Source organism: Alosa alosa, chromosome 18, assembly GCF_017589495.1.
Source record: "Alosa alosa isolate M-15738 ecotype Scorff River chromosome 18, AALO_Geno_1.1, whole genome shotgun sequence".
NCBI classification, from domain to species: Eukaryota; Metazoa; Chordata; class Actinopteri; order Clupeiformes; family Clupeidae; genus Alosa; species Alosa alosa.
This window is the reverse complement of record NC_063206.1, coordinates 13,630,667-13,657,756: the sequence shown is the minus strand read 5'-3', so window position 1 is coordinate 13,657,756 and position 27,090 is coordinate 13,630,667. Positions and strand designations below refer to the sequence as shown.

General features: G+C 41.0%; 1 protein-coding gene across 3 annotated transcripts in view; it reads left to right on the top strand.

The window, feature by feature from the left end:
* Positions 1-27,090, top strand: part of grid1a (glutamate receptor, ionotropic, delta 1a) — a 257,939-nt gene that overhangs the window by 206,097 nt on the left and 24,752 nt on the right. For all 3 annotated transcript variants that reach the window (XM_048270208.1, XM_048270206.1, XM_048270209.1), the window contains exons 6-11: positions 1,279-1,452; positions 6,421-6,582; positions 7,395-7,514; positions 21,443-21,544; positions 22,371-22,568; positions 22,944-23,274. In XM_048270208.1, coding sequence (XP_048126165.1) covers positions 1,279-1,452; positions 6,421-6,582; positions 7,395-7,514; positions 21,443-21,544; positions 22,371-22,568; positions 22,944-23,274 — 1,087 coding nt within the window. The remainder of the gene's footprint in view (positions 1-1,278; positions 1,453-6,420; positions 6,583-7,394; positions 7,515-21,442; positions 21,545-22,370; positions 22,569-22,943; positions 23,275-27,090) is intronic.

Here is a 27,090-nt window from a genome sequence, read left to right as displayed (position 1 = left end):
GTCTCTATGTCAAAGTTCAAGTCATGTTTTGCTCGGGCGGAAGCAGCCTTTGAGGTTGAGACCTTTGAGTGTCCATCGATCTTGTAGCGTTCGCCTATGACATTTAAGCATCATCGATCGCTCACAATTCAGTCGTGACAAACTTCATCAATAGGCCCAGGCATATCCTCTGAATATTCATTCTCTCGCAGACTAATCCAAGCTGTCACGAGCATTCAAAACAGAGCGAGTAAAACACACATTTCTCAGTGCCTAAGCATTAGTGCAACCATACTCCCACTGTCAGTGTTTAAGGAATGAGTCATTGTCAATATGTGACAGCTCATGAATGACTCAGTGGATACAGTCAAGTAAAGTCACAGAGGACTAAGACTTCAAAACAAACACAAATGTTACAGCATTGCTGGTGCACACACAAACACACACACACACACACTCCACCCCCTCAGACACCCAACAATGCTTCCTCCCTTCAGTCAGACAATGTTATGTAATTGTTAGCTCATAGTAATGGGAAATGTGTTGTGTCTGTTCAGTCTGATATTGTTGATAGTGATTAACCTAGTGACTTCACGTTCTGCTGCAGTGGATGCAGCATTTTGGCCATTCATGATTCATTTTCAATTTGGAAAGACAGAGAGAAAGACGTTTGACACTTGGCTAAAAGAATGCTGTGTTGAATTTGAGAGCTTTTTAAACACTATACACCATTGTAAAGCAATAAATCCCTAGATGTAGAGAGGAAAGACAGAGACAGAGAGAGTGAGAGAGAGGAGGGGGGCCTCTTGTCATGGTTTTGTATGGTCCAGTTTGTTGTGTTGCTCGTGTGATATGTATTATGTTGTCCTGATCCAGGCTCCAGAGGACTGACCCCTCACTCTCACTCTCAGTGTCTCATCGATCGTGGTTCAGTCCAGATGCCCGTGTCCTCCCCCCAGCGCCCCACACTACACAGATAACTTGTGTATTTACACACACACACACACACACACACACACTGACCAGGTCGCAGCACTCGCATTGCAAGCTGCCAGTTGTTGTGGCAAATCCTCATCTCTGTCACATAAAATCAGTCGTAAAACTCACCCACCGTCATTGCAGATGTCCTATTAAAACCCCACCTGTAGTTGCACACCTCCTGAGTCCTGATCTGGCAACGCCACACACCATTGACGCTCCGGGCCCTCGGCGTCGACAGTAGAACATCATAGTGTTGTTTTTTTTTTTTTTTTCTTGTCACATTCACAGGGTCATATTATTTATGCTTTCATTACACAGGAGGTGAGCGATGCGGAGATGATGGAGCTGGTCCACAGTGCCCTGGGCAGGATGACCATCATCCGTCAGGTCTTCCCCCTCTTGCGGGACACCAACATCCGCTGCATGCGCAACAACCACCGCATCTCCTCCCTGCCCTGCGACCCGCAGGAGGGCTACCTGCAGTCCCTGGAGGTTAGTATGAACGTCTCTCCACCCTCTGGCTAGAGAGCAAAGAGGACTTTTAAGTACAAGTGGTATTTTTCCGATTGCAGCTATATAACGTCGATGCTGCACTTAAAGTGTCCCCGCCTATTACGCAGTAATGGCTCCTGTGTCATATAAAATAATTGAACTAGTCGTGGTGGTCGCATGTCGGGAGCAAAGACATTGTGTAATGAAAGGAGAGTTTGGCCAGGCACAGCTGGGTGCACTGATGCCCATGGAAATATGCCTGTCAGGGCACATTGAATTATTCGCACACTCTGTCTTTCACAATTGAACCCCCTTTTTACTGACCTAATAAAACCAATGATACGAAAGCTTTTATTGCCAAATTTAATATCAAAGAGATGCACCGCTAATCTCGCTGAAGGAAGACGAAAAAGAAAATATTGGTTCAGGCTGCCATTGTGCTTAGACCACGAGACAGCATCGGAAACAAAACACACAATTATATGGAACACACTTTCACCCCTTCCTCTTTCATCTTTCTTTTAATCCGAACGCTTAATGCATTCATGCGGAGTGCTGCTTCAGAACAACACAAGAGTTCCCTCATGTACTTTTCGGCTTGTAAATGAGAGCGCTTGATGTTATTTGAGGTTCTTTGGACAGATGGTTCAGCCATGTGTCATCCCTCGTGGGCTGGACTCTCCATTATTAGCAAAGAGCAAGGGTAAATGCTAATGACCACGCCTAATTATAGGGAGTAGTGCTCTTCAGGAGGGGTGGCCAGATCACCTGTGGGTTTCTCAACAGGCTTCTAGCCACCGATCTTATCATATAACCTCTATTGATTTCAGCAGGGATCTTATTGAGAGTTGTCAGTATTATTAATGTAATAGGTTATTTTGTAATAGTTATTTTCTCACAACAGTCTGGCCAAAAGTAGAAGATGTGTGTCTATATATGCACCAAACCATCCGCCTTACAACATGGAATAAGCTAGGTGCACCAACATGCACTGTGGCCCACCACCCAGGATTCCAATACAGATCATACACTGTATCTTCAGTTGTTGGTGTTTTCTCATTAAATCATCAATCATCGTGCTTGTTGGCTAAAACTGAACTGAACTGACTCCTAGTGTTCCCTGCACCGATGATAAAACATCAACAAAGGCTGCCGAGACAGCAGGGCGACACGGCCTCTCTGACACGTCCTCTTCTCGCAGCTGATCCGCCTCAGTAATTCTATTTGTGTCTGTCCTCGACCATGTGGAGCGTGCTACCCTGGTAACTTTCCCCACTCGCCTGCCAGACCTGACGTAAAGGAGGCCGCGTAAGGAAAGAGGACAGTGTGTGTTGCCCAGAACCGAGCTGCCATGTACAAATTGAGATGCTTCAGGAGGAAGGAGTCACCTGCGTAGACATCTCCTTTTTTTCGCCCACTTGTGTTTTTCTGATCTGACCTAAAGTCCACTCTGAAATGACAGCGAATCTCTCCTGTTGTTCTGCCTCGTTCATCAGGTCTGCATACACAGTGATGTTATGTGTACTGTTGTTCTTCGTGGTGATCGGTGGGTAAATTAGGCCGAGCTTTTGACCGGAGGTTTAACAAGGTTTAAAATTTAATTAGCATGCACCGCTAAAAGCACATTCAGAGCAGGAGCGGAGCACATTAAAAAGCGCTGTTGATAATGATCATCTAACAATCCCTCTGTCTCACAGCACACTACTGCTTACTACACTTTGTTAAACCAGTTTTATATAGCCCTTCTGCTAGTTTATTTATCCTTGGAGTTTCTCTCTCTTTCTCTCTTTCTTTCTCTCTCTCTCTTTCTCTCTCTCATTTGGACCTCATGCTGAGAATAATGTGAAGTCCCTGCAGAGCATTACTTTCCCTGAAAGAACACTTTTTTTAAGAACCATACACCCTCCTGTGTGTGCACAACCCTGACAAACATGCACTACACTAGGGCTGCACGATATTAGGAAAACATGTGATATGCGATAACATTATTGAGTCCTGCGATAACAATATAACTTGCGAAATTTTATTTAAAAAAATAATAAAATCTCCATTCTACTTGCTGCTAGCATAGACTGTAGGGTTGGGGGATAAATGTATACATGGATGTCATGAAAACATGTGTGCACAACTAAGAGGCAGAAAGCACCATAGAACAGCATAGAGCAGTGCTCTCCTTGAATAGAATAAAATGAGTTGTTATGCTGAAAACTGCACCAATTCGAAATCACGATGGTTAGAGAATGTTCAATATGTTCAATATCCCTAACGGAATGCATGTCTTCACCAAAAATGACAAAATACAATGTTCTATTAAAAAAGCAAATGAACAGCAAACTCTGAAATATAGCCTGAAATAAAATGGTATATCATTGAGACAACAGGGGTATACAAAAATTCCGATTGTAGCTTACAGCAGCCGACTATTTAGGTTAAGTTTATAACGCTGTGGACGGCCACCAAAGCCGCCTTCTGCCCCATGGCTCTTGCCACAAGATCTAGTTTTGTTGGTAAACGAGAAACCCGTGTATAATTACAGAAATAAATGTATAATTTTCTACATAAAAAATATAAAATATTATCAGTGTTTCCCATACATTGACTAATCTGTGGCGGGGCACCACAAAATAAAAATCGGCCGCCACAAATTAATATTCTATGTTTAATTTAATTTAATTTAATTTAAATTAAATATAAGGTCAAATCCTTGCATTGCCATTGAGCTGCGCTTTTTACGCACACAGCCTTTCCTTGCCCCGCCCCGCTCTCTCTCGTATCCCGCTGCCACTAACAAAATATTCACGATTGTTGAAGGATTGTTGTTGCCACATAGAAGCATTGCATAGAAGACATCTGGCTAAATTGCTATTAAATCCGCTTAGCATCGTGACCATGCTGCGCAAATTTGTTCAAAACTGCTGCATTGAAGTGAACTCTGCTAAGGTCTTATCACAACATAGTAGGCTACATTGAAGAGACTACTAAGTTAAGTTATGAAATCAAGCAGTATCTCAAAGCTAACGTTAGAATACTGTTTGGATGTCGAATTTAGCATGATTAGCCTACTTACAGCTGCTTGTCAATTTCGTTGAAGGTCTCATTTTATTGACTCTGACACTGAATGTTTGCAAAATCCCGACGTAAATGGAAAAGTGTTTTCAAAAATTCAAAAGTGCTTGTCCCAAGGAGAAGTACGTAAACGTTATGAATTGCATCCACACATCAGCAGCCTTTCAACTGTGTTACAATTGCAAGGGTTCCCTCAAACGTCTTAAAGTGACTCAATTAGACCTATACACTACCAAGACGATCTTAATTACTGAAACACTGATTATGTAGCCTAGGCTATATATGGCCTGATGAAAGTGGACAGCTAAGAGACCTACTGACTAGGCTATCGAAGTTGTGTGGAAAATCCTCCTAAAAGACGGATAGACAGCCAATCTGAACACTTGTGCACCAACCAGCGGAATATTCCACATTGCCAGCCTTCGCTGGGCCTAGCAAAAAAGCTATTTAGCCTAAGCTATATCGCGGCGGTCACTCATCTAAAATCTTAAGTAGCCCAGTCTGTAACCTCATACACTGCGCATCCCTCGCACAGTCCAACGAAGTAGGCTAAACAACTTTTACAAATAACGAATCCTGATTACCTCTCTGCTGCTGTCTGGGGCTTTTGCTAAATGCAAATCATGAAATACAAGTCTTACAGACAGTGAAAGACATATCTTCTGATCCTATAACAATAACGAAAGAAATTGTTTATTTTAACACGGTGGAGAAGGACGATTTTGGCTGTGTTTTGTAACCGTCATCCTTCATAAAACCAAAATATTTCCATATAACAGACGTGCTTTTCCTTTTAGTCACCAATTCCTCTTCACCCAAGTGTAACCTACCTTGCTCAACTCACTATCTTCAGCCATCACGACTTAGCTCCCACCAACACATAAAACACAGCGCACCTAAACTGGTAGGGGATCAACGGGCTTCTCGGGCAGCATGACAGCATCGGTTTGGTAAAATATGTTGACATTCAAAAATGTAGAAAATGTATCAAAATGTATTGAAAATTAAGTAATCTTGGCGGTATGTCTATCGCAAGCATTGATATCGCGATAACGATAGATTTTAGATATATCGTGCAGCCCTACACTACACACACACACACACACAACACTAACATGTGTACAGTAGTTGAGTAACCATGTTGCACATATACCACCCATAGCCATTAAGAGGCCACTGTAATGCTTTTAAGTGTTTGTACTATGGGCACATTAGTGTTGGCGTGCCTGTGCGCAGCCGAGTAATTTAAGCAATAACCCCCGAGAGGCCGTAGGTTACGCTGATTCTACAACAGCTAAGGGAAGCTGTCGTGCCTAAAACCCCCCTTAGCTGTTGTAGAATCAGCGTAACCTACAGCCTCGAGTGGCTTATTGCTTTTCTAAAACTGTTGCTATAAATACCTGGCAAAGTTTCATTAAGTAAAGGCAAAGCAACGAAAATGTAACGATTTATTCATAGATAATCATTCTTCCGCCAAGAAATATATTTCCTCTATCTGAATGGTTGCCAAGCAAGCTTTTAACTTTTGTATCAAGTAATATATAGAACGGAATGCGGTCAAGGTGTATGTTTGTGCTGGATTTTACAACGGTATCGAACACGATTCAGCCAATCACAATCAAGGACAGGAACTATCAGTTTTAGAAAGTGTTTTCATCCACCTGCAGCCCAGGCATGTGTGCTCTCCAGAGCATGAGATGGACATGCTGGGCAGACCGTGGATAAAAACACTATTGCATTGTTATTACATTTTATAGGTGGACGTCAATACTCTTTAACATTATATATTCCTGACATTTTGGAGTGTGTGTGTGTGTGTGTGTGTGTGTGTGTGTGTGTGTGTGTGTGTGTGTGTGTGTGTGTGTTTGAGTGTGTGTCCCTTTTTCTCTGTTCTTCCCTCAGGTGTCCAACCTGTACCTGTATGACAGCGTGCTGATGCTGGCGAATGCCTTCTACCGAAAGCTGGAGGACCGTAAGTGGCACAGCATGGCCAGCCTGAACTGCATGAGGAAGTCCACCAAGCCTTGGAATGGCGGCTGGTCCATGCTTGACACCATTCAGAAGGTCAGTACGTCGATAAAAGTCCATGATGGATGTTACTTTATATGGTTTTAGATATATCATGATATCTCTATATTTACATCAATGTACTTCAGTTTCAGATTTATAAAGGGAAAATATATTAAATGGGCTTTGGCATCCGTTTCCTTGACTATGGAGGCTGTCATGTCTGTTTTGTGTCGGACCACATTTATGTATTTATTTATTTATCGATTTATGAATTGTACAAAAGTTGCTATTGGTATTTGCCAGCAGTGTTTGTATTTCCCTTGCCAGCTGTATGACTAAAGCAGACTTTTAACCTAGAAGGTCGCTCTTTGACCAACTCCAAGCTCTCTAAGCTCTCTGTTTATGTTGTAATATCTCAGCTGTTTGCAGTTATTTATTTCTATTGTTTACATTGGTGTTGCTGCAAACATGACAAACAGCCAAGGTGCATTTGTGTGGATTCTTCACTCTATGAAATAGTGCAAGGCAGCAAAGACACTAATTATATCAGTGACATTTTAGAGAATTGTTTGAAGGGCTACTTAACATGTTTTTTTTAACACAAGGTTAACTCTTGTTCGGATTATTAGCCGATGCAATCTTTGCCCAGATTGTTAGCCGATGCAATCAGTTTTGGTCGGTGCTGTTGGGACTCATGTGGTGAATGATCTGGACTCCCATGGTGTGGTTTCTGAGGGATTAAGCTCACTTTAGCAGCTTTCCCTCTGTTCTTTATGCCTTATGGACCCTGGGAACCTGCACAGGAGTGAGACAGAACCTTTTTATTGTTATGACTGATTCCACGACTGGCACTGTCGTTTCCATAGGGACGCATCACTGGCCTCACAGGAACAATGGATTTCCGCAGTAACGGCGCCAACTCTCACGTGCAGTTTGAGATTTTGGGAACGAGCTACAGCGAGACCTTTGGGAAAGACGTCAAACGGGTGAGTGCAGCTCCACTGAGCCCTCTGGAGCAGAGGGATATCTCTCTCTCTCTCTCTCTCTCTCTCTCTCTCTCTCTGTCTATCTCTCTCTTTTTCTCTCTCCCGACAAAAGAGAGAACACCCTGAATATCTAGGTTCTTGTTTGTGCTGTTGGAAATCTCTTGACAATTGCTGAATGTTTGTTGGGAGAGGTAAATATCCATTTTGTCTGTTGGTTTGTTTTTCCCTTTTTTTTTCTTACTGAAGTCTGAATTATATGTAAATGCACATCCCTAAGCACACATACTATGGACTGTGGGTTTCAGGAAAGAGAGCGCCCCCGTCTGGTTCCACCAATGGATTCAGCCTCTATGTTCCTCACTAACATAGGTAGATATATGCTATGATGTTAGTGTCCCACACACACGGTACATAGCAGAATGTCTGAGTTTATGTTTACAGTATATAGAGAGTATATATCACTCACACATTTTCCCTAAGGCCTCTGACAGTTATGACTCTCCATCATTCAATAGTAGACTTAACCCTAGGCTCATGTTCAGTAAGGGGATTCGTGTGCAAAAAAAAAACAATTTGATGACAACACCAGTGACAATCGCATGATTATATGTCACCCAAAATTTTAATAAATATTATTCTGCATGCCATTATGAATGTTAAAGAGGAGTTACTAATAAGGTGTTGGTATAATCAGGTCTTACTCAAACTCAGTTTCTTTATGGTGCTATTTAACAAATAATCTTTTGGACCAACCTTTTTTGATGAGCAGGCCTTTTCTGGTTAAAGCAAAGATCTGTGTAATGGATAATAATAATGAGCCACATCCAAGCAGTTTTAAGCTCCTAGTTAAATCTGTGTGTGTGTGTGTGTGTGTGTGTGTGTGTGTGTGTGTGTGTGTGTGTGTGTGTGTGTGTGTGTGTGTGAGGGTGGCAGAGACTGTGCACACATGAGTTCAGCAGCTCATCACCATCTGTACATTGCTCTGGAAACACACTCTTGCACTGATCCACTCGGAAATGCAAATCAACTGAACCTTTTGGATCAGTGGGCTCCATCTGCTCCTGCAGTTATGGCCCATGAAAGCAACCAAGCTCATGTAAGCTGGGGGAAAATATTGTAGTGCCTTTTTCTCAAGATCAAGCTATTTTATGCTTGTGATTCTGGCATGTGTTCCATATGTTTGTCAGTTTATGTAAGGACTGTGTGTGTGTGTGTGTGTGTGTGTGTGTGTGTGTGTGTGTGTGTGTGTGTGAGTCTAGTCAGAATCTGAATTCATAGATGTGTTTGGGGGTAGAAACGTGATCCGATTATAACAGAGGCTTCCGAGGGGTCTCTAATGAAGAAGTAATGACCTCACGTTGGACCCACAATTATGTATCCTATTTATCATAGCATGGCCATTAAGGTTTACAAGGCTGCACGCATGCACACACACACACACACACACACACACACACACACACACACACACACACACACACACACACACACACACACACACACACACATACCCTCTCACATGCATTGAGGATGCCAGCATATGCATCTCTCTCTCTCTCTCTGTCTCACTTTGCCCCTCCTTAGTCTTAGGGCTTAGGCATATACTGTGTGTACACACACACACACACACACACACACACACACCCACACACATGGGTACAGTCCAGTAAGCCTTGGATAAATTCATTAGGAATGTGTGGCAGTAATAGAGCTGGGATAATGGTGTGCCAAACGCACTCAACATTGTTGTTCATTACTAGCCTGTCTGTCTGTTTACCAGTCACGGCAGCAACAACAACAATAATAGTAACAACAACAACAATAACAGCACAATAGTCCTTCCCTCTGGCCAGACATGGTGGAAGGTAATGAACACAAACCCACTGCCTCCTGTCCCTCTCGATGAGCAATAAATATTCATAATCCCGAGCACATATTTAGACAACATGATCCCCTATCAACATCACAGTCCCCCGAGGAAAGGGATCACACCAGGAAGGCACGCTTACTTTCTCAAGACATCAGCACTTCACTCTGTTTCCCCCTGTCTCTCCCTGTCCCTCCTCTATCTATCTCTCTCTCTCTCTCTTTCCTCCCTTTCTCCCTCCACAGCTCAGCCCTGCCTCTTTTCTTTTGCAGATGTTCTGCCCTCCTTTGCCTAAGTCATCATTTCATTCTTTTTGACGCAGTCTATTTTCTCCTGTGCAGTCAGGAGGAGGGTGCTGGGCTATGACTTCCTCCTTTCACTGTTGCCTTTCTAAGTGATAATATCACTTATGAATACGACACCAAGTACTGCTGACTTCTCTTTTGTTGACGAGGATGTTTTTTTTTATCATCCCCATTGCTCTTTTAATTAGTCAAATGTGAATCACTAGAGAGGAAGAGTTTGTCCCTAGTCATTACCCTTAGACCATCATTGGTGTGGCTGATTCATTGCAAATGCAGCCATATTAACCACCTTAATTAGAGGTTAAAGTGATAGAGCATGCTTAATGACACGCTGTCCTTCTAGAAGGTATGTGTACAGTGACACTGTGGCTGCCGTGGCAGTGAAATAGTTAAAAAGTCAAAGATAATCATCCTGCCAAGAGATGTGCTACTCTGGGTTTGTGCTCTCTACTGCATGTAGGAGTGGATAGAGAAAAAAAGCTCTTTGTTTCTTGTTTACCGGTGAGTGTGGCAGTGCACTGCTTGCGAGTTTTCTTGCAGAGTCGTAGCAATGAAATTCTCTCTTCTTTTGTTGTCTCTCTTTCACCCCCCCTTTTTCTCTTACTCTCTTTCTTTTTCTCTTTCTCTGTCCCTCTTTTTGTATAATGTGTTCATGAACATAGGTATGTAGAGACACATGCTTCTATTTGCTGAATGGTGATATGAATATGTTGTGTGCACACATGTGTAATTGCATTTCACATTTCATTCTGATATGAAATTACAAAAAGACAATAATGACATTTGGTTTACAGGTAGGATAGGAGATCATTTCTGAAATATCTTTTTGCGATATTTCCTGAAATCCTCTTTACACCCCGATAGCAACCAATTAGTGTTCATCAAAACAAAAAAACAATATCAGTTATCTGTGGAAACGGCAGGGCTGTGAAAAGCCCATCCAATAATTGTGTGAGGGCTGTGTATTAAATGTGTATTAATCTGTCTATCAACTCAACTTATTCACACACTCTCAGCTCCTGCACGTGGTGCGAGTGAGTGACTGGAGTCTCCTGATGCACCATGTAGTGCCAGCGAGACTATGCTAACAGTGTTATCATAGTGTAGCTGACTGTGAAGACACTGTAGTGGTTTGAGAATATAACTGGCATAATGGGTTCAAATATTATATATGGTGAAAATGAAATTGTAGCCTATGATGAAAGCTTTGTCTGGTTTATTCTGCTTTATCCACTTTATTATGACCATTAGCTAAGAGTTTTTTTTTCTTACGGATTTTTTGTCCAGTAATTTTGTGTTAATGATTCACGTGCACGTACATATAATGACACAATCCCTTGTTTGGAGGTGATGCCAGCCTCACCGCTGACTTGCGAATGCAGATGAATGCTCTTGTATGTCCTAATGTTAGTTGTGCCCAAGTGTTGAGTGCAACTGACTGGAGAGGGTGTTTTTTTTTTTTCCATTTGTATACTTTCAATATCTAACTTTTCTGGACACACACTCTGATGTTCAGGCTTATACAGATGTTTATTTGTGTGTGTTTGTGTGTGTGTGTGTGTGTGTGTTTTACCCTTACAAATCTGTATACGTATGTGTGTGTGTGTGTGTGTGTGTGTGTGTGTGTGTGTGTGTGTGTTTTACCCTTACAAATCTGTATACGTATGTGTGTGTGTGTGTGTGTGTGTGTGTGTGTGTGTGTGTGTAACTCTGCATTAGTATTAGTACCTCGCACCCTCCTGCCCAGAGTGGCAGGAGGCTTATCTCATCATTTTACATGCTGATACATTCTGATAAGTAAGGCGACACACGGGTGGTGCAGACAGGATTGAATGAGTGTGAGCGTGGACCACCATATCTGAGTGCCATATCCATAAACCTTTCATCCACGCCTTCATCCCAACATTAGGACAAGCTCATACATTATGACCAGGAAGCTGATTATCCTATTTGCATGCAAAACCATTACAGGTTGTGTGTTATATGGGGACAAAACAACCCTTTTTGCTGTAAAGTGTATTGTTCAATGTCAGCCGGGAACATGACTAGTGATCCTGTGTAAAGAAGAGATCTGGAGCGGATTCAGATACTGATGCCTGCATGTCATAAATAGTTAGTATTTAGAGCAGAGGGATAATTGCCTTAATCCTCAGTACTACTCAATCAATAATATTAATTTAGTTTTTTCTGCTAACCTTTATAAGGGGATTTAATGGGACTCCATGACCATAATGGTTAAATGTAACAGCTCTTAAAGGCATACTGAAACAGACAGATCCATTGTTGATGTATTGGAATATATTATCTACAGTATCTCTGTCTATCTCTCTCTCTCTTTTTCTCTCTCTTTAGCTATCTATCTTTATCACTCACAATGATAGAACATAAACACTAATGCTGTATATCTGTACACGTAGCTAAGACTCTTTGTTGATAATGTATCGTATTAGATAATACCGGTATGTCACATGCCATATAACAGAATGTGATTCTTTTTGAGTGTACAGTTCATCTCAATGGACAGCCTTAGATTAGATTTTTATTGAAAACTTGCAGTCCTTTTGAAAATTATCCCTTTTAAAGCTTGTCACATGTATTGGCAACCATTTCCTGATACACACACAAGCTTAGCATGTAAGCATCAGAATGTAAAGAGCATTTTTTAACTAATACATTGAATCATCCCTTTCATAATGTATTTCCTCTGCTTCCTTTGGATTTGTCAATGGCTTTTGGTATCACTTTATAATAAGAGGGCACACTAAATAACAGAGTAACCATTACCAGATAGTTTGTTGGTGACTGTTGATAATTTCCATTGTCGTACTAAATATAGTCTCTATTTGTCATTATTTTTCAATTAGAAGCTTGCATACAAACCATTTATATGCACAGCAACCTTAGTTGCAATTAAAGGAAAACTCAAGTGATTTTTCACATACATGTATGTAGATCTCTGTTTGTCGATGTCACCGAGTGGCTCTGTAGCTGCCTGGCTACTCTAGCTGTTGAGTGTATGTGTTCATCAATGTATTCATTCTTGATATATTAAGGTGTCATTCATTACAAATAATGCATTTCAAATGACTAAAAGTAGACCATTTAGTAATACCAATAAGCTATATTAGCATTATTAACAGTCATTAACAAACTATCAGGTAATAGCTACTTTGCTATTTATACTGTGGTCTGCTATTATAAAGTGTAACTATCTGTTGTCTATTGGACACAACACCACAGGTGAAGGAAGGAGAGTTTGCTTTTTATACCTCCTGGACAGAAGTCCCTCCTCACCTTGAGCAACAGGAATGCAGGTATCATATGTATAAGACTTGTCATGATCTTCCTTCTTCTTCTGGGATGGGAGGTGTAAGAAATACTGTCACGGTGTGACGTCTCAATCTATTAAACGAGTCTCCTAATTCTGAGTCAGCATCGGAGCTCGCTTATTTATTTCTCCTCTGCTGCAATTTCAGTCATTTGCTTTGATGCAATTATGGAAATGGCAAAAGTCTGAAAAAAGTCTGAAAAAAGCACCTGCATCAAGCTTTCATCACTTCAGTACACTCACAGAAGGGGAAAAAAGCTGCCCAAAAATATTTTCCATTTCAAACATTTCCATTGAAAATATGCATTTTCTCTCTGCCCGCAGTCAGTACTTTAAGCAAATAAAGGCACTAATTACCCTGGATAACAGTTTTGTTTGTTTGTTTGAAAGTGCATGACATCATTTTAATATTTCAAAAGGTACTTGAATTAAGCATTGCTTTGTATAGCATATGATCATCTTAATTATGTACAGCAAATGTTTGTGAAGTGCCTGTATAATCTCCTATTCTCTGCCAGCATTTCTTAATTGTTAATTTATTAGATAGATAGATAGATAGATAGATAGATACATACATACATACATACATACATACATACATACATACATACATACTTTATTGATCCCCAGGGGAAATTCAAGGTCTCAGTAGCATACAGACAACACACACACACATTCACTAACAGCAGAAAACGGAATTAAAAGTGTATAATATCTAAGCAATAAGGACAGTAGAAGATAAAGAATATACTAAAATACAAATTATACTAACTTAATCTAACACTTAATCTAAATCAGTTCTAAAAACAGTATCCACATAGTGGTGATTAATCAATCAAGAGGCGCTTGCAATGACTGAGGCAGGGACTGAGCCTGTGATTCTCTGTGCATAGTAAGGTAAGGTAAGATGCTCTGTGTAAGTGAGTGTCACGGTGATAGTGCAATGGTGATAGTGGTCATGGTGATAGTGCAAATGAGTAAGTCCAACAGTGCAACAGTGCAAGAATAAAGTCTATATATCTATATATCTATATATATAACTATTTTAAGAAGAGGTATAAGTGTGGCCACAGTTCGGCTGTGGCATGGAGGGAGGGGTTATGCATACATGTATGTGCTAATGTGCTAATATAGCACGCAAACAGTGAGGCAGAAAGACAGTGGTAAAAAGTGGCTAGTGGACAGACAGTATCCAAACATGGAGGGGGTGAAGAGGCAGACAGACTACAGAGAAGTCTATCTCTCCTCTTCCCTTAAGTGAAGCATTAAACAGTTCAATGGCCCTGGGGACAAATGACTTCCTCAATCTGTCTGTTGTGCAAGGCAGTGAGCGAAATCTCCAGCTGATCAGGCTCTTCTGCTTAACAATAGTGCTGTGGAGTGGGTGACACTCATTGTCCAAGATGTTGATCAGTTTGTTCAGGGTCCTTTTGTCAGATATTGAAGTGATGCACTCCAGTTCAGCTCCCACTACAGAGCCAGCTTTCCTTACCAGCCTGTCAATTCGCCCTGCATCCTTCTTCTTTGTGCTTCCTCCCCAGCATACCACTGCATAGAAGATTAGTCTAAATTAATCTAGAGATCTTATGATTTTTTAATTCTTATGTGACAACTGTTCTGTCTGCAACCAGAATCAAATATGATGGCCTGGCTGCACAGTCATGAATCCCAAAGCATTAAAGATATAATTTAGACACTAAGGGCCCTATTATGAGAGTCTAAAGTGCATGGTCACTAGTCAAAAGCTTATTCAAATTTAGTAGGATGTCCAGTCCACATTGGGAGTGTTTTTGTTATCAAACGTCGGGCGGATGGCGCAATAAGGCGTTCCTAGGTTTCTTAATCCGTCATGGGTGTATTTGGGGTGTAACATCATCTAAACCATTGAGAATGACATTCCCTTTAACAGTGCAAAGAATGCATCGGTATTTTGACAGTCAGCGGCGCATTTGAAGGAGTCTGCTTGCGAGACCTTATGGAACAGTCATTCCACTAACCATGCTTTACTAAAACCTAGCATAGTATAACCTTCACACATTTGCACTCATCTATTATTTGAACTCATTGGCAAAGTGAAACTAACTTCACTGTGGTGTCAGTCAAAGACAAAACAGTTATACACAGTAAGTTACTTTCATTATTGACTGACAATGGGTTACCATGGAAAACAACACTTACCATAATATTGTTGAAATGACTGAATAAAACAACGTTTTTCCTGCAGAGGAGTTGCTTATCTTGTGACAGTGCGTCTTCAGCCATATGTGTCTCTCGCCTCTCCCCTGATCATTTTTAACCGTCATTACCAATTTGCAAATGATGGTGTATAACTACTACTCATTGTGAGATGTATTTCGTAATATCTTTATTCTAATTATGTTTCCCATTGTAATCGTACAATTTGTAATGTTTTGCATGGACGTGCGCTGGTGCGCGTTCATGGATGATAGAGGGATGGTGCGTGCGTTGTGCACCCGCCAATATGACAATGCACTCTTAAAATAACATATAAACAACTCGCCATTGACTTCTGACCAGGTTTGTCTTGCTGGTCAGTGGCATAATGTGTTTTAGGTAGTGTATGATCATGATTTTTAGACAATGTGCTAGGCCACTCCCTAGGTTGTTAATTACCACACCCCTGGGCGCATTGTTTAAAAATAGACATGCAAAATCAGAAAATAAACTTTGCGGCGGGGGGAAAACGAGTTCCACCCCAGGGTGCAAAATAGGGGCCAATATTAGACATCACAATTAAAGATTAGTGTTTCTTAAAGAAGTAGCTTGCTACTAGTCTTTGCCATAGACAAAGATCTCTCCACACTGTTGTGAATTTTAAGACAATCTGTCTGTATGTGGCATTTTAGTCAATGCATAACATTCTGTGGCCTTGGATAGGTCTCAAGTAGGGGAGAACTCTTATCAGAAATTGATTTGTATTCCACAACATACAGCTTGTAAGTACTGAATATGATGCTAGTTTGCATCCATTATCATGAGTTTATCTTAGTTATTGTTTTAGAAGTAGTATTTTCCATGTGTAGAATGAAGAGTCTGTGAGCTATTGTACAGAGAAGAATGGGTGTTGAGATGGATTGTCAAGTCGTGCAGTTTCACGTAACATGCGTTGAGCAACTCAATAGAGAGCAACAGGTATGATTCTGAACACAATCTGATCACAATTGTATCTGCTGGATTCTCCATGACAGTTCATTGAAAATACTTCAGAATAAAACAATTTATAGTGAAGGCTACATATACTGATCTCTCTCTCTCTCTCTCTCTCTCTCTCACACACACACACACACACACACACACACACACACACACACAACACACAAACACACACAAAAGTACCTATGGATACTGTCTCCTCCTCACATTTCCCCTCTTGAAAGCGTCCTAAAACCCTGTTCAATTCACAAGGTTCTGCACTCTCTATATTTTATAAAGCCATCAGCCAGCCCACACAGTACATAACAATGTCCCAGCTGAAATGTACTTCTTAAATATATCTTAAAATAACCCATAGATCCAGATTTCGCTTTCTATGGTTCTGCCTTGTATAAATCTTTGTTTCTGATCTCTCTATCTCTCTCTCTCTTCCACTATGTCCATCTGACACACACATGCACACACACACACACACACACACAGACACACAAGGCCCACACTTGATTCTCTGAGCTGGAATGAGGCTCTTTGAGTTGATGAAAACCTGCCTGGGGTATGGAAATGAAAAAAGTACACTTCTTCATCTTGGGATGAAAAAAGGGTTGGCTTTTTATCAAAATGAAGTGTACATCTAAAGAGCTGTGGCTACATGGCAGGTATTAGGTATTCAGTCAAAATGGACAAAATAGATATTGTGAGTTTACATTATTATTATTTAGTTTATTATCTTACATTTTTATCCAGAACTGCTACTTATTCCACTCAAGATGGAAAATCTAGCTTATGCATCACATATATATAGATAACTCTATACTGTAGATGTGATAAAGGGTGGTGTATTAGAACAGGAAATTGCAAAGATACACAAAAATATGCTACAATAAATAAAACTTCTTACATCACAAAATATATACATTGTAGATTGGTGTATAACCCTTCAGGTTTGTTAGTTTTCACTACCATTATCCTATCAAACTCATCACACCCCTGTGTGTTTAATTTCACATTTAATTGGTGGTGGAAATGGCTGCTGGCATCTGTAAAAGCCTGGAAACATTGAAGAAGCTGTGCTATCTACATCAGCATAAATTATACAGCACTGTATAGCACTTATGGTTGTAGGTTTTTTTTTTTTACAGCTAAATGAAATGGTATTTAAATTTAAATCATATTGCCAATGCAGTATTCATCTGTACATCTTCTCCATCTCCCTCCAGCACACTGTTTTATTACCTCTTTCTTTTCTTCTGCATGGTATTCCGTATTTGATTGACTGCATGCTGCGTTTTTCCACCTCCTACCCTATCGCTCTCTATCATTGTCCCCAGCAGGGCATGCAGGAGGGTGTCCCTACGGGATCATTACATGGTCCCTGTACAGTATGTATACCGAACTTCTGAATGCTTCCCTTTGAGGCATCTTAGGATCTTCATAGACCCTGCCAAAGATATTTTCGCTTTTAACACAGATCCTGCCGATTCAGAACCCAAAGCCTTTAAATCAGGTTTAGCTGCACAAAGGCTTTTTTTCCTGTAGCACACATCTCAACCAATTGAAGCTTATCTTCTTTTTTTGAATGGTTGATACTTTGTATATGATTTGGCGTCTTCTTCCATACAGGGAAGAATCAGTTACAAAGGATGCCTGATGTACTGTCTTATCCAACTGATGGTGGATACTTCAGAGTGTAGAATGGTAGCAAAGCCAGACCTGTAGAAGAAAAAGTTAATGTAATTTTTCTCTAATATATGAACAAAAAAGCATCTTTGTTTTTTACTGTATATAGAACAGTGAGTCTTCCCAGCAAAGGCTATCTCTGTCCTCGGGGAGTGACGTGTCAGTGGCCCCACACAGCCAAACACACAGCTCTGAGGAGAAAGCCCTGTCGAGCACCTTGGCCCTCTGGGCACTGCTCCTGTATTGTCACTCCCCTGCCGCACCCGCTCCCTGTCCACATCCGTCAGAGTGTCCCGTCTTTCTCCAGCCGATTAAGAATTTAATAAGCAATGGCAAGAGAAAGGGGACAAAAGTAAGCGCTGACAGGCTTTTTGGGGGGTTCCAGCCAGCCTGAGTGCCTGCGTCAGGTTTTCTTTGGAGGGCGGATTGGAGCGTGGGGGGGCTGTTGGGAAGTGCTGGTGGTGTGGAAAGAGAATACGAAGAGTTTTTATGCCTCCTGACGGAGTCAGCGCAGCACAGTACACTAATGGAACACGTCACCTAGCCAGGTGCTAAAGACTCTGTCATCCTGTCAGAGCCGGAGGACTCTGGGGTCAAACCCAGCGCTGATATGAGTGCAAGTGACTCGGGGTTAAAACCTTACCGCCTAGCCTGACAGACTGTTTCCCTAGCACACTAATGCATTTGTCAAGACAGAGATACTGCAGGATAAGTGAGTTTGGAGGTGCGAAAGTTATGACAGATGGATCGCTGAACTGCCAGGTGCATTATCTATAATCGTTCATAGATCTTTGGGATGAGATGTTATTGCTAATCTGGGCTCAAGCAACAGTAGGTGTCCTATTTTATATATAGTAGTTATCCGAGGTGCTTTTGGCTTGAGGGAATGTGTCATGGAATTTTAAGCGGGTGAGAGGTTTTTTTGTGCAGATATTTTGCCTATGGCAATCTGAGTAAGAAGCCCTTTGTTGAAAGAGAGGTTTGTTGAAAATGGCAAATGAATGTATTTTAAACTAGATGTACCGCAGAGCGGTACAAAATATGACCGCCGCCCAGTCCAGCACATGTTTTCCACAAAAATAAGTCACGCTGAAAGGCATATATGATTCTAACTGTCTCACTGAATTGCATTATGCACACTCAATTCTCACTGGTATCTGCTAGACAACAAGTACCAAAACATGATTAGTTCATGGATTTCACATGTAATATACATTTTGTACAACCCCACCCCCATATTGCCTGGTCATAATTCTGAGAAATTCTTTAATTGTGTGCATGTGTGCATGTACATGTTTATGTTTATGTGTGTGTGGGTGTGTGGGTGGGTGTGTGTGCGTGCATGTGTGTGTTTGCCTGTTTATGTGCCTGTGTGTGTGTGCATGTGCATGCATGCGTATATATGTCTACTGTGTGAGTATGTGTCATACGTACTGTAGGATTACTGTGAATGTATGTGTGTGCGTGTGTATCTGTTTATGCACATGTGTGCATATGGAATGGGTTTACATGACCCCTGGAGGCAAACATACGCAAAAAATTGGTCCTCCTAAAACCTACGGTTCTCGAGATATTCACAGAAAACTGTGTCTGCCCTACCCTCCTTTCGGGGGGTCCAGTCCAGCGGGGGGGCTACAGATCAAAACGAAAACAGGGGGTTCCATGCTATCCATGTGGGGTTACATGCCCACCAAGTTTCTTGTACCCCGGTCTTACAGTGTCCCGGGAATCCTTGACGGAAATTTGGACATGCGAAAAAAAAAAAAAACAAACAAAAAAAATCTTCGCTGCGCGGCGGTCATAATAAATGCAATTCAAATGGACACTTAAAAATCAAGTTACCATTTTTAGCTGCAGGCCCAGACAGTAGGAAAAAGTAGGACAGAGCTAAACCCCGTCAGTACCTTCAAAACAGCAATTAAAATTCAATGCCATGTTTCCTTCAGGGCAGATGTGGCCAGAATACACACCACGGTTGCTTTCATTGGTTGTGGAAACACTAATGGAAAGTAGATGGAATACATGAATGTTTATGATCAATAAAATCACAGTTTTACAAGTATAATGTCTGGGTATGACACTAGGCAAATCATTTTCAAGCAGACATAGACAAGCTGACAGAATAACTACAGTATACATCAGCTTGTCCGTCACTTGGGTGAATGGGAACGTGGGACAGGGTGAATTGCTGTTTGTGTGTTGTGATTGACCGATAGGACTGTGCAATGCTTGTTAGCCCTTCTCTGTGCAGCAGCGTTTGGGTGGGTGGAGAGGCAAGTTAGGGGAGAACTAGGTTGATTCTCTACCTGACGGTGCCCACTCCTGTTGCCTTGGTGACCGGATGTTTTGCGTGAGCTGCTTTCCAAAGCACTGGTGAGTCTGTCAGTTGCTGTGTGTCTACTGGATGGTAACTGATTAGTAATTCCCACCGCTGATGAATTTAGGGATAATTGTGTTAAATCATCATTCTCACTGCATAGACAATACTCTCTCTCTGTCTCTCTCTCTCCCTCTGTTCCTTCCTTTCTCTTTCCTGCTCATTGACTGAAAGAGAAAATATATGCGGTTGCTTTATTTGCCAGATTGTGTGTGTGTGTGTGTGTGTGTGTGTTAATATTGTTTTGACTTGCAGTATTTTTTTCAAATAAACAAGATGTCACATGACCATGAAGGTAAACAGATTTGTCACTGTTTTGTCAGCGTATTAAATGGAATGGTCAGAGACATTTGTATTCCCCCGGTGGCCACAAGGTATTGCATTTGTGTGGTGTTAATTTTTAAGCGGTCTGTTTTAGATTGTTTTCTGTTTAATTTCTTAGACAGTTGGGTCATCTTTTGCTGCCTGACAGAAGAAGCTCTTAAAGGCATTTTACCCCCTGGTGGTCAGTTCACCTTGTCCAAATTGTCCAAACGAACGTGTAGTTGATACATTTACCTATTCAGAGTCATGCATTCCTTGGTGAGCCAACCTTTGAATGCCAAAATGGCCACCCATCTATTTTTCATACCTCTATAATTATCTACCCTTTACGGAAAGGACATTTTAGGAGACTCAGTGAAGTGCTGTGCCCTAATGGAAATGTAGCCTACATATTTTTGTGTTTGTTTGTTTGTTTGAATCCGTAATCTCTACCAATTTCTACTGTATGAACTAAGAAGAATTGGAATTAATCTTGCAACATTCCTGTGAAAAACATACTCACATGCAACACATAATACATTGTGTGTCCGTCTAGTTCACATTTTCCAGCAGGGTCAGATTTATCTCACAGTCAGTCAAACTATGCAGAGAGTGGCATTAGAAGCCCTCACATGGGGTGTCACCAGGGTATGATTGCTACATTCACACCACTGCAATCGAACCACACATCGGGTGTAGGCCTACTGGGGTTTCCTTCAAACTCTTAACTGCATATACAAAATGATTGGTGTCGGTGGCAGTGGTGGTGTGTCTGCACCTATTTCATACAGTCTATGCCATGGTCTGCACAAATACAGTATGTGTAAAGACTTCCATGATATTGCATGAATGATATTATACATTTTTGTGTGCTTTCTTTCTCTCTGTCACTTTTAGTTGGCTACGTGGGACTCAAGCCGGGGTCTGAATGGAAGCCTGAAGGAGAACCGTGTGGAAAGCAGCATGCATGGTGTCACGCTAAAAGTGGTCACTCTCCTGGTAGGTCAGCTGATACAGATACTTAGAACAGCGCACCACATTCCAACTCTCCTGGAATGGCGTCAAACAGTTCTCATTCTGCAGTACTCTAAACCATCACCCACATCCCAATTATTTGGCGGTAATACATTGTCTGTAGTTTGTACATTTACTGTACTGAATATGTAATATATTTACTGAATATGTTGATAAAATAGTTTTTTTTTTTTTTTGGTTTTCCTATCTGAGTAAACCTGGCTTGTTTTAGGTGTGGTCAATTTTCTTATTCCCAGATGTTAAGTATGAGCCCTTTTTCGAGGTCCCTCCTTTTTGAGGAGAGGGATGTTCGAGTCAGAGCTAATTTCAGTAGCACTTTGTCCTGTCCACTACTGCCCTGACACTTTCTTCCCGTAATGTCCCTGAGTGAAATTTAGAGAGGTAATTTCTGACTGATGAAGCATCACGCGCCTCTGTGAGCACAGTGTTTCAGGTCAGTGGTCTCTGCAGAAAGCCTGGATTCAGATTAACTTCTGGTCCTGTCGTCTAGTTTTTAGCCACCATGATGGTGGTGCTGTTGATACTAGAAACACTAGAAAGACACACGCCCTCTATCTATGCGATCAATATGGTAGGCCAGGCTCGGGTAGCTTCTGTCTTGCACTATAAGCCATTTCAAGGACGCAGTAGACTCATCTGGTGCTGTTTTGTTTTGTATATTTAATGCTTGTTTTTCTCTCACTAAGAAAAAATGAATTAAAGATTTATTAAGGCCTTTTAAAGGATTTTTTATTGAGTTGCCTATTGCCATTTGATTGTTCTGTTTTTTTCCCCCTTCTTTTTATTTCAGGAGGAACCATTTGTGATGGTGGCAGAAAATATTCTAGGACAAACCAAACGTTACAAAGGCTTTTCCATTGATGTGCTAGATGCACTTTCTAGGATTTTAGGCTTCAAGTATGATATCTATCAGGTAGAAGATGGCAAATATGGCTCCATTCTCCCCAACGGTTCCTGGAATGGCATGATTGGAGAACTCATTGGAAAGGCAAGTTGTTCTAGAATGAGCATGTTAGACTGTTGTAGTTCTTGTTGCCCATGGATTTTTATGTGCACTGTAAATTTGGTGAGGTGGTCCTCTGAGGGATTCCCCCCCACACACACACTTTTTTCAGTGTAAAATCCATGCCAGTTTATATTATTGTCTATAATTACATAATTATATTTCCCTCCAAATTGTACAATTGTGCCTCAGAATGCAACATAAACAGCATAAAATGAGATTTTAGATTTAATTATCTTGAATATACTATAAATCAATCTACCAAACAACTTACCACTCCACCGAAATAAAGGTGATTGGGTCATCCACCGTCAAAGAAAATGCTGTAGTGTTTATTTTGTTTTTTTATATACATCACAGAAGGCAGACGTGGCCATCTCAGCCATTACGATCACGCCGGAGCGAGAGGGCGTGATTGATTTCAGCAAGCGCTACCTGGACTACTCTGTTGGCATCCTAATGAGGAAGTCTCAGGAGAACATCAACATCTTCTCACTGCTGGCGCCCTTCGACCTGGCTGTGTGGGCCTGCATCGCGGCGGCCATCCCTGTGGTGGGAGTCATGATTTTCCTGCTGCGCCGCATTCAGTCCGTCCGTGCGCAGACCCTCCCCGGTCCCCACCCGCCCCCGTCGGTCACCACTTCACTTCAGAGTGCCGTCTGGATTGTCTACGGAGCCTTCATGCAGCAAGGTAAGGGGGACGTTTTTACAGGGTCCATCGGCCTGACCAGCATTTAGCAAGACACAAGCAATTCCCATTGATTATTTTCAGACTGAAAGCTTTATTAGGCTTGTCTAGAAGCAGAAGGAATGGTGCAATGCTTTTAGAAAACAGGGCGAATATGCTGATTTTATTGTCCATCGAATGTAAACAGTGTGACGTCACCTCTGACAAGGTCAAATTTTCCCTAAAGCTTTAACATACCTCCATGTGTGGAGTGGCAAAGTATATACATTCAAGTCGAGACCTCTTATGAAATGAGTCATTTGAGAAAATATCAAGCATCAAATTAAAAGCAAATACCAGGGATGTTCACCCCGTCCCTGCGGGTTGGGTCTTTTACCGTGTCACATTGGCCATCTGTGCCGAGCATCTCCAGGAATGAAATTGGCAGCTCTCCCCTGGGTGAGTTCACCGATGGGCTTCTCCTGTCTTGTATGTCCACAATAAGGTACTTTGGACAAAAACACAAGGTTGCCTTCTAAATTGTTGTCTGAATTCTCCTCCAAGGCCAGAAAATATTGGCAGCTTGTACAATAGGGAATGATTGTAAGCTGAGGGCATTTCAGAAACTACGGTCTGAATTCCAGGGCTGCCAATGGTGAGGAGGAGAGAAAAGGGAATATAACCCTGCCGTTCTCTGGAGATTTAGGCAATACGAGGAAAGAAAATGTCAGTTTTGACAGTGGCGGACATAAAAGTCAATGTCAATAAATACAAATGAGCAAGCTGTTCATCAAATATTACCATCGGCAGGAACACCCTCGATTTGCATAGCTATTCAGGTCCAAACACAAGGCTCTTTTTTTTTTTTTTTTAAATCTTGCACCGTGACGACATTCTGCAGACTTCAGTTCTCCAAAGGTGCCTTTCATTGGAGGAATATGAGGTCTGCTGGGTCTGATCCAGGCATGTGAGATTTGGATAAATGACTACTTCAGCAGTGTCACCGAACCCTCGCAGCTGGATCTATCAAAGTCTGGCTCTGGGCCCGTCTTGCTTTTGAAACGCCAAGTGGTTATCGTTTAGGGAGGCTGCCATCACTTGCTCTTACAAACCTTTCTTCTTTTTTAAGGCTTTGGGGTGTTTTTTTTTTACTATTATTCCACTTTGCTCTTGTTTCACTCAAGGGCATGGCATAGGCATTGCAATTTGGAACCTGATGCAAACAGTTTGACTTTGCAGTCAAATGAAAGTACATGTTTGTTTTGTTTTTTTTTAAAGGGGAGAGAGAAAACAACTTCTCACATTAATTTTGGGTATTGGACTGTTAGGGTTGTTTGGAAAAAAAACATATGAAATTGAGTTCTTGTGGTAATTGCCCACCTATTGTGCAGCCATATAGCTGCCCTCCCATACACGTCCTGTCGATGGGCCCACGCCTGACCTCTGTCGTCATATTGCCATGCTGAGTCACAGCTTCTCCGTCACTGTACTGTAGGCTTACGAGGCGTCCCAGAGTGGCCAGACATAAAGCTTCAGTCACGACAATGGCTCTTATAATGTTCCATGCTATTCCATTCCTTGATATCCACCCCCCCCCTCTCTCCCTCTCTCAGATGACATTTCTGTGACTTTATCCACAAAGGAGAAATCCTATATTGACATTTTCAAAAAAGCTTATGTGTCTCAGTCTCAAGACCCAAATCTGAGCTGAAAAGCCAGCGAGATAAGATGATGAGAAAGGCCACAGTGAATGGGCAAACAAAGTTAACCCTTTGCAGACTGTGCCGAACATTCCATTTTTTCATACTCGATGGCCTTATGGCACAAAAAGGCTTATTGTATGATTATGCTACATGACAAAGATACAATATACCCACCACTCTAATCAGGAGAAATAGCCCTTTCAAATGGTATAAAATATAATTAATACGTTTGAGGAGAACATACATAATTTTTAAAAAATATCTTTGAAATTCAACCCCAAAAAACACAAAAATATCAGTTTGTCAAGATTAATCTAATTTTTCTCCCAATTTCTATTGTAGATAGAGAAAACATAGAGTGTATGGGAGATTCACAATTTTGTCCTCTACTCAGTGATAAAAAACAGAATCAATGTGTCACCTTTTGTTCAAAAGTTATGATAAATTTATTAGACCTTTGCAGACGCACGAAACATTCGTTTTTTCATACTTCATGCCCTTGTGAGACAAAAAGGTTTATTGTGTAATGGCCATGCTACATGACAGAGATAAGATATACCCACCATTGTAATCAGGCCCTTTAAAATGGTACATATCATAGTTAATAAGTTTGAGGGTAACACACATTGTTTTTTACAAAACCTTCAAAATTCAACATCAAAAAACGTGAAAATATCAATTTGTCAAGATGAATCTTTCTTTTTCACCTAATGTCTGTTGTAGATATAGTGTGCAAAGGATAGCCAGTGTTGTGTTCTCCTCAGTGAAAAAAAACAGAATCAATTTATCACCTTTGGTTCAGAAGTTATGATTAATTTACTCATAACAGTAACAAGTAGAATTTTTAAAGAGTAGAATGTTTTCATTTCCCGGTTTGGCATCTGACCTAAAAATACAGATATAATGGTCATGTAAAAAAATAAGCTGTTTTACCATCAAAACAAGCTCAATATGGGATGTCTTACTGTACTCTGAAGAGGCTAAATCAATTGTGGGGAGGACAGATAAAGGCTGAAAGACAGACTAGCTGATTGTAACTGCTTCTCCATTGTGCTTCATTCTACTATGAAAACAAGAATATAGAGACACTGGCACATGTGTTAGGTTTACTTAAAGGGGAAATAAATCATTTTATTTAGAAAAGTCTTAAACAATGTGATTAAATAACCAGGAACAACAACTTCAGGTAAATAACATAAACATATGTTTACAAACATGCAGTAACTATTAGAACTACAAGAATGACAAGACAACAGTATAACAAAGATCAACAAATCTTACATGGTGAACAAAACATCAATTCATACTAACATTCACACACATATATATAAACAATTAAAACGTTAGAAGAAATTCAATACATTTAACAACCATACAGCATATAATTCGATACAATATATAATTATCCATATCATTTGCCCCACACATAAGGTGATACACTAGCATACATTCACACCAGATCCGTTGGTGTGTGCATTATCACAGCTGTGGCATGGTTGTGTGTGTGTGTGTGTGTGTGTGTGTGTGTGTGTGTGCATGCGTGTGTGTGTCCATCTAAGCCTAGCAGACGATGGGGTGTAAATGCTATTGGAGTTGGTGTCTCTGTCTGTGTTGGAAGGATAGGCAAAGTGTATGCTTTCTACCTGACATGGGACTTGACCAAACTCAAAATAAAGAAATTGTCAGATAAGAAATATAGAAATTGAATTACAAATCTAACCAAACTATTATCACTATAGTCCCTCTCATTATTGTTATAAGCAACACTCTTATCACAACCAAGAAATGTGCTTTGCCCAGATGGGCCTTTACACACACACACACACAAACATGCTTACCCAGCTCAGGATGATGGAAGATTATCTCCTCCTGTAGCACATAATTGTCTTCTTCTTCATCCAGAAGCTACCCATCCATGTCCCATGTCCATGCCATCGTGGTCCTTGGGGTCATATTGGCCATCAGCAGTCGGCTGCTTTCACCCCAGTTGCACGTGCTTCTCTCCCTCCATCTAAAATAACAAATCACAGGTCTGATAGTGAATAGGTTGTTTAGTTTTATTTTACATTACTTCCACATAATCTTAATCACCACCAACCATGACTCTTTTCACTAAAATATTATTGTCACTGGAGGA